The 12,400-nt window shown below is 42.6% G+C and overlaps 1 protein-coding gene across 1 annotated transcript in view; it reads right to left on the reverse strand.

The window, feature by feature from the left end:
* Positions 1–6,478: 6,478 nt before the first annotated feature.
* Positions 6,479–12,400, reverse strand: part of SLC4A8 (solute carrier family 4 member 8) — a 79,810-nt gene continuing 73,888 nt past the window's right edge. The window contains exons 22-24 of the mRNA XM_056867003.1: positions 11,480–11,607; positions 9,479–9,581; positions 6,479–6,886 (exon numbers count right to left, since the gene is read on the reverse strand). Of these exons, the coding sequence (XP_056722981.1) occupies positions 9,494–9,581; positions 11,480–11,607 (216 nt within the window). The 3' untranslated portion in view covers positions 6,479–6,886; positions 9,479–9,493. The remainder of the gene's footprint in view (positions 6,887–9,478; positions 9,582–11,479; positions 11,608–12,400) is intronic.

Here is a 12,400-nt window from a genome sequence, read left to right on the forward strand (position 1 = left end):
AATCAAGCCCTAGTTGCACTTACAGATATTCCTGGCAATGCAGAGTACTTGGCAGTGCTCATAGCTCAGCTTTTTCATCCCCACTTACCTCTTTTCACTGTGAAAATAAAGGTCTGACTTGGATATTGCATTGCATTTAAGATTAGCAATTTGTCTTCATGAAACAGTTAATGTGCACTCATGCCATTTCAAACCCTCTCACTGGACCGTTTTGTAGGTACAGTACCTGTTCTCATAGTCTGTACACCAATTGTCAATGTGTGTATCTGTTACTGGAGCATATCCTCTCTTGGATGGATTAAATGTTTATTTCCTTGTTTTGCTTTAGTATCTAATTTGTCATATCTGCCAAGAAGCTATTTGCTTATGATAAACTGGGGGGAAATACTGCTTTGGGGTAGCTCATTACATAAATGTCTATGTTCCAAATATAGAGGGAGATTGGGGTAGGGTGGGGGTCAGCTACTATATTCCATGGAAATAACTACAATTGTATGATCACTCCTCTGTTTTCACTCCACCTATATTCCAGTAATGCACTGATTGATTTAGCACACATATTTTGGTGGTGGCAATGGCAAAGGTAATCTTCATTCCTCCTTAACTCTGTATGGATAGCAGAAGCTTTTTAACTCAGGGCAGAACATACCAGGTGAAAGGTGGAAAGTTTAGCTTGGAGGTGGACACCTAGAGACTATTTCTTTTTAAAAGTCCCCACTACATGAAGACAACAAAACGTTGTTTAGAATATCAACCTCCCCCGTCCTGATGTCTGTCCGAGTGCTTTGTCTTCCATTAAGAGGGATTCTAGTGTCATGTTGAAGAGGGGACCACAAGAGAACACACCACAGTTGGTGCAAATGATCCATTTCTAGACACATCTTGCCAATATTCTACCGACTAAAAATATACACTTGTAGAGAATATAATATACTACTGTTCATTTTGTTGGAAAGTCCTTAAAAAGTCCAGAATGTGGTGATAGCTGCCAACTTGGAAGGCTTTAAGAGGGGAGTGGACATGTTCATGGAGGAGAGGGGTATTCATGGCTACTAGTTAAAATGGATACTAGTCGTGATGCACACTTATTCTCTCCACTATCAGATGGGAATGCCGAATATATTAGGTGCTGTAAAACACAGGCAGGATGGTGCTGCTGCAGTCGTCTTGCTTGTGGGCTTCCTAGAGGCACCTGGTTGGCCACTGTGTGAACAGACTGCTGGACTTGATGGGCCTTGGTCTGATTCAGCATGGCTTTTATGTTCTTATGTCCCTGTAAAGCATTGTTTTTAATTATCTCTACCCAACATGCAGGATAACCACCTGAAAAGACACAACAGAGAGCACCTTTAGATAAATATGGGCTGTTTTTATTTTTCCTTGTTGATTTTGGTGAACAACATGATGCAGATAGATTCACGACAGACACAATTCCAATTGTCAAAGAATCAATAATCACGAACAGACATTTCACAGACGCAAATGGTGAGGCAGGACTGACAATGTCCGTTACTGTGAAATGGAGTAAAACCATACGTCTTGACAGCCTATCGCTGACCTAATTTGAGCAACATTACTTCAGTGTGTACATGATGAATAGATAAGAGTCGTTCTTCCCGTTTTTATATTTATTTACAATGTGGATGTTTTTTCGAAATTACATCTCTTACAACAAAATAAATATTTTCTTCTGTTATTTCTAAAACGAAAATAATCTATCTCTACATGTAGCAGCTGTAGGAGGAAGAAAATACACTAGAAAAAATGTGCCAGCACCTTTTCGTTATTTTATTCCCTTCCTTCCTCAGTTACAGTTATGAAGCTCCATTTGGATTGAGAATTTCAGAAAAGACTGAAGTGCCTTAAACATTTACACAGGTTCAAAGGTTCTCAGAAACTGGGCCCCTAAAAAGACAGTTCTGGACCCTGGAGTTGACTTTACAGCACCACACACACACACACATACACAAGCAATAGTGGTCCCTCGACCATGGCTAGATAATTGTGGCGTGGTCCTTACTTCTCTTCTACCAAATAGTCTCAATGAGCCCATTAACTCCTCAAATCGTGCCAGCCTCATTCTCAGCCTTTGATGAGCCTGGGCTGACTTCAGCCCACTAGCATTCTTTGAATTGAGAAATGTGAGTAACTTAAGCATTTATTCTATTATCTAAATATAAGGTTGCAAGCTGTGTGCCAGCAACGTCCGGGGACTTTTGGGGGGAGGAGCATGGGGAGGGGGACCGTCACTGAAATGGCAGGATCACTTCCAGCCAATCATCTGGATGTGAAGTCACTGGGTCAGCAATGCTCTAAGAATTCCCCCACAAATTGGGGAAGACATGGCTGTGGAGACAGGAAGTGATGTCACCACATCTACAACATTAAACTCCCTCCCTTCTCCTTTGTTGAAAACAAATTCCAAATAGGAAAAATGTTCTGCTCCTAGACCCCTGAGCTTCCTGTTAGCCCCATTCCCTCCAGATCCACCATGCAACACCTTAATGTTAGTTGAGGAAAAAGAGATTGGACTACCTCTTTCACTTCCTTCACTACCAAGCACTCCATTATTTGGTAATCTGGAAGATTATGTCCTTCACACAATGCATGTCCCTTCCATATCTTAACCATCAATGTTCCTAGACCTACAAATATACTCTGTCTGAATAGGAGGCACACAATTTTAAGCCTCAAGTTCATTTCTCCAGTCATGCTTTGAAATCTGATTTCCTCAATTTGCTTTTGTTCTGACCACAGTCACCTTTATTGACACTTCCTCTGTAATATACATTTCCCAAAAATGCTGTGTGCTACGTCAAGAATAGTTCATTATAAAACCTCAGCTCCACTGAAAGAGTATTAGAAAGAGTCTTGCTAAACCTGAGGTCTGAGATCAATGAGTTCCTTTCATGATCACAATGACCTTGAAACTTCATTCAGATGAACTTTGCTAAACCTGAACTGCTACATAACGTATCTGTCGTCTTGCAAGGAGACTTAGCCGTTTCTACTTTGCTTTTGTACTAAACAACTAAATTTCTTTGTGCCCAGCTGAGCTCCTGTTTGGCAGTTGGTTTCCGCCTTGAAACAGCCAACACAAAAGGAACAGGTAAGCCACAAGTCTCCCTGAGGTGCAGGCCTCATGCCAGAGTTAAAACTAAAGGGGGTTCTTTTGGTTGATCATATTTGTGAACGTGGCTCTCGGTGAGCCACAAAGTGAGTACTACTGTGATAAATGTGTTATAGATTATGATGCACTGTGCTTATTGGTGCTCCATTGGGAGAAAGGTTCCCCATTAACAAACAGCAGACTTTGCTGTGCAAGATTAATCCTCAGAAGGTGCAGATTTACCTTCCTTAGAGGTTTCTCAGGGAAGATTTTGCAGACAGAGGTCTTTTATGCATGGCTGTTTCACTCGCCATCACCCCTTCGACGACTTCCGGTCTTTGTTTGGAGTATGCATGCCGTTTCCGACCGTCAGAGGTCACCTTGCTCTCCCCCTGTGTTTCCCCGCGTTTTCAAATTTGAGATAAAACAGGTTCCTGAAAACAAGGGCAAAATGTGGGGAAACTGAGGGGGAGAGTAGGGTTGCCAGGCCCCTCTTTGCCACCGGCGGGAGGTTTTTGGGGCAGAGCCTGAGGAGGGCGGGGTTTGGGGAGGGGAGGGACTTCAGTGCCATAAAGTCCAATTGCCAAAGCAACCATTTTCTCCAGATGAACTGATCTCTATTGATCTCTATTGGCTGGAGATCAGTTGTCATAGCAGCAGATCTCCAGCTACTACCTGGAGGATGGCAACCCTAGGAGAGAGCGAGGTGACCTCTGACGATCGGAAATGGCATGCATAATCCAAACAAAGACCAAAAATCATTGGAGGTGTGACGCCGAGTGAAACAGCCATGCATAAAAAACCATATAATGAAAATGGCTTTGCAAATGTTTCTTATCCATTTTTCTGTATTGGAGGAAGAGGGGAGATAAAAGACAGTTTGGTTTTCAAATCTGACTTCAGAATTATTTCACCCACTTACTGTGGCATTTACAAATTTGCTGGGCTGTGAAGGCTGCCAAGTTGCACTGTCCGTTTCTTTGCAAGCCTCTGGTTATGAAACTACAAATACAGCCTCTGAATTCTTTTTGCTTTGTGTTGCAGCTTTTGTTGCTTCCAGGATACCCTTATCGCCATACAAGTTTATATAGAAGCCTGCATTCTGACAGTGCTTGTATTTCCTTGTGAGGTAGCAGCGTGTCTCACAACCCCTCGGGTTTCTTATGCCAGGTTGTAGCCTAAGCTCATGTGAACAATGTTGTAATGATGTGAAAGTATACTTTAAAAAAATCACTGTTCCTGGGAAACTTTTAATTTTCTCTGTTCTGAAAGGCAGACAAGAACAGAAACCATAGCTTAACAGATCTTGCCCCCTCCCCCAATCTTTTTAAGATGGCATAATAATGCAACCCATTCTGAGCCCTCAGGGATTGTGGAGTTGAGTCCAATGATGAAATGTCCCTTTGATCTTCTGCCAATCTCAAAGTTTACTGATGGTTGTGAAGGAAGGATGGAACTCACATTGTTCAACATCCCATCCTATACGTGGCTTGGTATAGGCTTTGTCAGTATTTCAAACCATATCCAGTGGCCTCAAAGTGATTTGAAATGTACCGAGAGGCATCTAAGGCTGCTGGCATCGCAGTCCAAAACAGTTGAGGTCTTGGACTAACTGTGACGACATGAGGTAATTTCAACAGAAATCCCTTGATGAATTTGGTCTACACTTCACACCCTCTGTTTCAAGGAAGAGATTTACAAATGTCCTATTTTTAGATTTTTCTATTCATTAGGACATCTTGGATGAAGCATGTAGCAGATTCCATATTTCTCGTGGAGGTATTGTAACAATTTTGATGCCTTCATGAGTCAGTGAGTGAATTAGTCAGTCCCCCTCCCCGTGCCTGTGTGCCTATGTAACTATATCTATCTATACGAGGCATGCTGTTCCATTTCACATCAGTTTCAGAATGAGAATAACAGTTTCAGAACGAGAATAACCAAAGCGGGCAAGATAGGGAATGTCTGGCCAATAATACTGTAACTCTTCTTTCACTGGTTTCAACAGAATCATTCCATGGTGAGGATGCTGCATGCTTTAAAATATTACAATTCAAAGCCCATCTAGTCTAAGCCCACTGAAATAAAATTAGTCTGGAATAACTCTGCATGGGGTTGCGCTGGCAGGTATGTACACATAGGGCTGGGGGGAGAAGTATGGATGAGCCAATGAAAGAGGAGACTTGATGAGCTTAAATGTGTATTTCTTTCTTGGATCGCAGTCAGTTGTTAATGCCAAAGGAAATGGTAAACAAGCAGATAAGACAAACAGGACCTGTGAGAACTCAAGGGGAAGGGGAAAGCTCATCCTTCCCCTGCTGGCCCCAGCTCAATCTCCTCTTGCTCTGCACCCACACCCCAGCCTCCTGCACATGTGCTACCCCTGGCCAAAAATGTTTTCTGCATAAGGCCTTTTTTCAATATCTGCATTATTAGGTGGGGGGCAGGGGGTTAACTCACTATGTATATATATTTTAACATTTTCAGATTTTCCTGAATCATCTCCCCTGTCTTTGTATGGCCCCCATTGTACAGATTATTTTAAAATCACACAGTGAGCCCATCTTGGGAATTTGATATATGATTGTGTAAGAACAGGTCTTAAGAACTGAAGTGGTTTCCTGAGTACAAACGTGAACTAATGGACCACCTTATGAGTAAAACTAAAAAAAAAAAAAGAACAGCAGGTTCTATTCCTGTGCTCATTCCTAAAACAGTTTCTAAACCAATCTGACATATCTTTTCCTACAAGATGCTTTAAAAAGATTAACTGTTCCCAAGGCACCAAACATTATATCACATTGTCAGACCGACGCTGTCCACTACTGTCCTCAACAAGACATTGGCTGCAGGCACCCTGTTTTAGGATGATACCAAGTATGGCATCAGGCAGCCATTGGACCTATTACCCTTCTCTCTCCGACTAGTTCATTTCCATGGCCAATGCTTTTGTTTTTGCTGGATTTAACTTGTTGCTGAACATATACTGACAACACAATGCACAAATGTTTGATCCAGGTTTGTATTGTGCTGGGAATCATTTTACATGTTTTGATTAATTAAAGTCTTGTCTTCAGAACAGCTGCAAACCCAGAAATAAATAAATTAATTAATTAAAATTAAGAAGCTAAACAGAATTTAAACAACTTTTCTAAAAAAATTAAAATGTACATTCAGAAAGGACTGCCATCTAAGAGGGGCTTTTTCCCAGCCCTGCTTGAAAACATTTATATTATATATTTATCAATTTAATTGCTCCTGTGATACGCAGTCAAAACCATTAACTGAACCCGTAGCAAGTCAATATGGAGATTACAAAAACAACAACCCTAAACTAATTCTTCTTGCTGTTGTTATACATTCAAGGTTATATTGATAAGAAACTGATAACTTGAAAAATAAAGTACGCAGCGGTAGCAGTCCCTCTACAACTAAGAAACTGCAACACAGCAAACGTATACACGCACACGCACACACACACATACGGAGGCTTTAACACTGAACTTTCAATGACTGCGTGTGCGTCTTGATTTGCTGGTCTGAAGATATTTAGAATGCCCACTGAAGCACACAATCAAAAAAAACTTTTGAATGGCTTTAATATGAACCCCAGTTACTTGTATGAAGAAAGCGCCCGGGGCAGTTTTTTAGCTTGTGCCTTTCTCCATTCCAAAAGTATCTTTCTCCCTTGTCCGCACATTCTGCTCTTCCCTGAGACATCTCTTCATCTGCTGCTGCTCCTCCTTGCCCAAAGCCAAGAGGCTTGAATAAGCAAAGCTGTGGACCAAGAAAACAGTGGTGCATTAGTTCTGAAAGAGCTCCATGGTGCAGAGTGGTAAGATGCAGTCATACGGTCAAAGCTCTGCTCATGACCTGAGTTCAATCCCGAAGGAAGTCGGGTTCAGGTAGCCGGCTCAAGGTCAACTCAGCCTTCCATCCTTCCGAGGTTGGTAAAATGAGTATCCAGCTTGCTGGGGGTAAAGTGTAGACAATTGGGGAAGGCAATGGCAAACTACCCCGTGAACACTGTCTGCCTAGTAAACGTCGTGATGTGACGTCACCTCATGGGTCAGTAATAACCTGGTGCTTGCACAGGGGACTACCTTTACTTTTTTAATTAGTTCTGAAGGCATGAATAAAAATCCCTTGCCCCACCATTACTGATCTCCCACTACTCCTTAGAATGTTATGGGGCGGGGGGGGGGGAGCTGTGAACCATTCCCAGCGAGTTAAGGTCCATGTTCCCATAAATGGTGGGAATTCAAGAAAGAAACAGATCTGGCCCTACCTTCCCGTTACAGCCCCAAACCCCTCCTGTGACTTCCATTAAGTGGTTGTGGATGATCTGGGGACCCTCCCAAACAGTACGCCATGCAACCCAGGGGACTGCTGGAAGAAATGGGAACCTGACAAAATGGCTCCACCTCACTCTTGGATGGGTGGGAAAAGCTCTGTGAATGGAGCAAAACTTGCACCAGAATAAAAGTGGGTGGAGATTCCACATAACTCTAGGCCAAAGCTTCTTAAACTGTGGGTCGCGACCCCATATGGGGCTACGTAACTGAATGTGGGGGTCGTGAAAAATTTGGCAACAGTAAATGGTAAAATTATATGTATAACAAAGAATCGTTTTAAAATAAATTTCTTTATGATTTATTATCAGTAAATGTTTGATTTGTATACCTATTTTATATACCAATATACCCGGGGTCGCGTAAAATATTCTTGGGCGAAAAGGGGTCGCAAGTGGAAAAAAGTTTAAGAAGTCCAGCTCTAGACTGTTCCCCTCTGGGATACTTCACTGAAGAGTTAAAACAGAAATCTCATTAAGAATGTGGCTCACAGCAGCAAAAATAATGTTAGCGCAACACTGGAAATAAAACCTGTTACCTAATGAAGAGATTTATTATGCTTATGTACAAAACTGCTGAATACGTAGCTATGTGTGAAATGAAACAATCTGATTAAGGCAGATTTCTTAAGAACTAGCATCCTTTTGTATTAGATGAGGAGCATGCTGGATGAGAATGTAAAGGGAAAAAATCTTGCAATATTATAGAACGTACATAACGTAATGTAAGCCAGCGTGGTGTGGTGGTTAAGAGCGGCAGACTCTAATCTGGAGAACCGGGTTCGATCCCCCACTCCTCCACATGAAGCCTGCTGGGTGTCCTTGGCCTAGTCACAGTTCTCTCAGAACTCTCTCAGCCCACATGGAGGCAGGCAATGGCAAACCACCTCCCAACGACTCTTGCCTTGAAAACCCTACAGGGTCACCATGAGTCAGCTGTGACTTGACGGCACTTTCCACCACCACCACCACATAACGAAATTGGTCTGCTTTAGGTACTAATGAGATCATTATATTCTTATTGTGTATGTGTATTTGTATAAAGAATAAAAGGGGATGATTTTGTCCAACTCCCCATTCTTGCTGCAGCTTTCCCATGCTATATGGTATGCCACTCTGGAAGGTCCCACAAACCTTAGCAATGGTTTTTCAAGGGGGCAAAGCACTGCTGGGCACAGAGAAGGCAGGAAAGACCCATACTGTCAACTCCCGGGATGTGGGGAAGCTCAGCTCCATTGCAACATTTGAAGAAGAAGAGTTGGTTTTTATATGCCGACTTTCTCTTCCACTTAAGGAAGAATCAAACTGGCTTACAGTCACCTTCCCTTCTCCTCCCCACAACAGACACTCTGGGAGGTAGGTGGGGCTGAGAGAGCCGTGACTAGACCAAGGTCACCCAGCTGGCTTCGTGTGTAGGAGTGGGGAAACAAATCTAGTTCACCAGATTGTCCTCTGCCACTCATGTGGAGGAGTGGGGTATCACACCCGGTTCTCCAGATCAGAGTCCACCACTCCAAACTACTGCTGTTAACCACTACACCATGCTTGCATGTCAGAGGTTGCCAAACAGTTACATAATCAATGTATCAGCTGAGAAATAATACATCATGTAGACCATAATCATGCAGAAGGAAGCTCTGTGTTAGCAAGGACTTCGCTGTGAAAGCATGGCTGCTGGGAACAAACCCAGATCTTCAAGTGCTCACAAGACTAGGTCTGTTACCTGACACCATCCGCCACCAGTTAGCCTACACATGGGATTTAGAAATGGTGGCCACAGATGCATCCACTTCATGTCAACAGAGCAGTCTTAGAATCATCGGTAGCTTTGTGCAGTCTTGCGGACTAGGAATGTCTCAGGACGCCTGTGTAATCCAGAAGTGATGCACAACCTTCCCATCAACCTTTTCAACCAGCATCTAAAATAACCAAATCTAATGGGTTGATTAGGGGATTCAGGGTAGGGGATTGCGTGTGGAAGTGCAAATCCGGGGCTCTCCTACTGAGAATTGCCATACCTCTTCTCTTTGGATTTAGAGTGTTTCTGTATTCATGGAGATAGTCTTCCACACAGTTGTTTTAGACATCTCATCTGAAATGTTAATTTCCGCAGGATCTGCCCTGAAATAAACATTTTAGTTCAAAATTCAGTACAGTGAACGTTTCAAAAGGACTGCAATGTGTTATGCATTGAGATACCCCAATGATGTCTTTTTAAATTATTTCTGATAATTAACAATGTCTTAAGCATTTGCTGGAGTTTTTAATTAAATACCAATCTTAATTGATGAAATACCAGTTAACCTCAAAAGATACCACACTGCATGGATACATGGAATAATTCCACATAGACAGCTCTGAACTCCCTTCAAAGAAGGCTAGGATGCAGTTGTGAAAGAGAGTTTCAGAGGGCAGCCGTGTTGGTCTGCGGTAGAACAGTTAGATTCGAGTCCAGCAGCACCTTAGAGACCAATGAGATTTTGGGGGTGTATGATTTCAAAAGCTCTCTGGTATCCAACAAAAGGAGCTTCAGCTCTCAAAATCTTACACTACAAAAATCTTGTTGGTCTCTAAGGTGCTACTGACTCAAATCTAGTCGTGAAAGAGAGAAAGAAGAATGCATCCTGGCTCAGCATTTTTGGCGTTGCGTCTTCAAAAGCATGATGCTGGGGCAGGCTGGAGGGATTACACTGCCACACCCAGGGTGTACAAGTGGGCACAAATGCCTGCAATCAAGGCAGAAAAAGTAGAAACCGAATTTTCAGAAACGCCTGAATTTTCAGCATGGTCATAAAGCCACCCAAGTTTCCACAGTGGTCCTCACAACAGATCAGGAAATTCTAGGATAGCACTGGTAAAATCTCACCGTGAGTGAGCATAAAGGGAAGCAGTGGCTTGGTAATGTAAAACCATGGTTTATTTAACTATGATCAGTTCGTGAAACCAGGATTCAGCTTGCCAATGATCACTCAGATCCTGGTCTGGGAAACCCACAGTCTTCCAGTGAACAAACCTATTGTGTATTTTGGCCCTTAAGTCTTAATTATACTTTCACATAATGTGTGAATGCAAACAGCCTGGCTTGTTCCCCGACCCCACCCTCCACAGCTACAGAACGAAGGTGTTGAAACCAGCATCTGTTGAGGCAAACTAGATTTAGGCCAGAATGTCTGCCTTCTCCCATCATGTGAAACTACAGTTAAGACTAAAGCCCAAAATACATGAAATGTTTGTTCACCAGAAGTCTCTTGGTTTCCCGAGCCCAACCAATTTCCCTTCAGTCACACATCAGTTGCAAGGACATCAATTTAAAGATCAGAGAGGGTTTTTTCAGCTGAAGCTTAAACTTGGGGTGGAGGAGCAGTTCCTGCCTTCCCCCCATCCCATTTTCAGATACTGACCACCCTCCCAGAGTTATTTCCATAAATGTGGAGCATCACATGCTCAGAATACTCCATATGCTGCTCCAAATTTTTGTAAATAATTCGGGGGGGGGGGGCTTAACAGGGCCGGTTGGAGAGGCAGTTCTGCAGCCCTCTCTGCATGCCACAGGCGTGGCAGCTGCCCTCCTGCCCCCGCCCAGTTACAGCCCGGGGGGGACACATTTCAGTACCTAAAAACAGCCTGGAGGGACGTAGGAGCTCCTCCCTCCAGCAACACTTCCTCTGATCTTTAAAATAACTCATGCAGCTAACGTGTGATTGAAGGGAAAACAAGTTGGATTTAGGAAATCCACAGTCTTCTAGTGAACAATTATACTGTGTATTTTGTCCATAGCTATGGACAATAGTTAAATATGGATAAACTAACTTCAAACTATGGTTTCAAGTTCTGGTTTGATACACCTTAACTAACGACAGTTAATGCCATGGCCTCAAACAACTAACCATAGTTGGTTGAACTGCTATGTCTGAACTTAAGACATGAAACTTGCTGCTCTATCATCCATCAAAAATTTACACCAGTCCTTGATTACCTGCATGTCTACGTTGTTGGAGGCACCGCTGTTAGTTTCTTACCTGTTGTTATTTCTTGATGATATATTGCGTGTCATTGCTTCAGTTCCTGGCACCGCCAGATAACTTGTATTCACTACCGGTATTTCAATCACTGTTTGTTGACCGTTTTCCATCATCTGCTCTGACTCCTGTTTGACACGTAACAGGAAATTCTCACAGACACTTGTTGAAATAAGGTGAAAGTCATATACCATACTCCTATTCTCTGCATGCATTCAGCAAAAGTTAGCCCCATTAAGTTCCCATGACTTCAGTGAAATGTGACTCAGTTGGACATCTTTTCGCACAAAGCTCATTGAAACTTGGCCATGGCTAACCTCTGCAAGACTGTGCTCCTTATGTTCATTAAAAGTTACAGTCTTCAGTAGGTTTCCTGTTCACCAAGAAATGAGTAAAGAAATATAGCCTGAACTGTGTTAAGTATCTAATTATCATCTAGATCCCTGAAATTCTATTATTATTGCAATTATTTTGTCTCATTTAGCATCAACTTGGTCCCCACCCAAAGGAGGCCACAGTCTATATAACAGAAAGTCAGGATGGTGTAGTGGTTAGAGTATCATACTAGGATATGGGAGACCCAGGTTTGAATCTCCACTCTGCTAGGGAAGCTTACTGGGTAACCTTGAACCAGTAAATCTCTCTCAGTCTAACCTACCTCACAGGGATGTTGTGAGATAAAATGGAGGATAGGAGAACAACATAAGCTGCTTTGGGTCCCCCAATGGGGAACGAGACTAAGTATAAATGAAATAAACAAACAAACAAATAGTAAGACAAGATGGAGAAAAATCAGAGACTGGTAAATTAGTAAAAAGAAGCCTCAGAAAGATTTACGTGGCAGTATCACTATAAGGAAGTCACCCCTTTGACAGTCTACTTGTAGAAGATGGTCCAGTATAGTTCAAAGCAGCCACCTTA

Source organism: Euleptes europaea, chromosome 1 (assembly GCF_029931775.1).
Source record: "Euleptes europaea isolate rEulEur1 chromosome 1, rEulEur1.hap1, whole genome shotgun sequence".
Classification (NCBI taxonomy): domain Eukaryota; kingdom Metazoa; phylum Chordata; class Lepidosauria; order Squamata; family Sphaerodactylidae; genus Euleptes; species Euleptes europaea.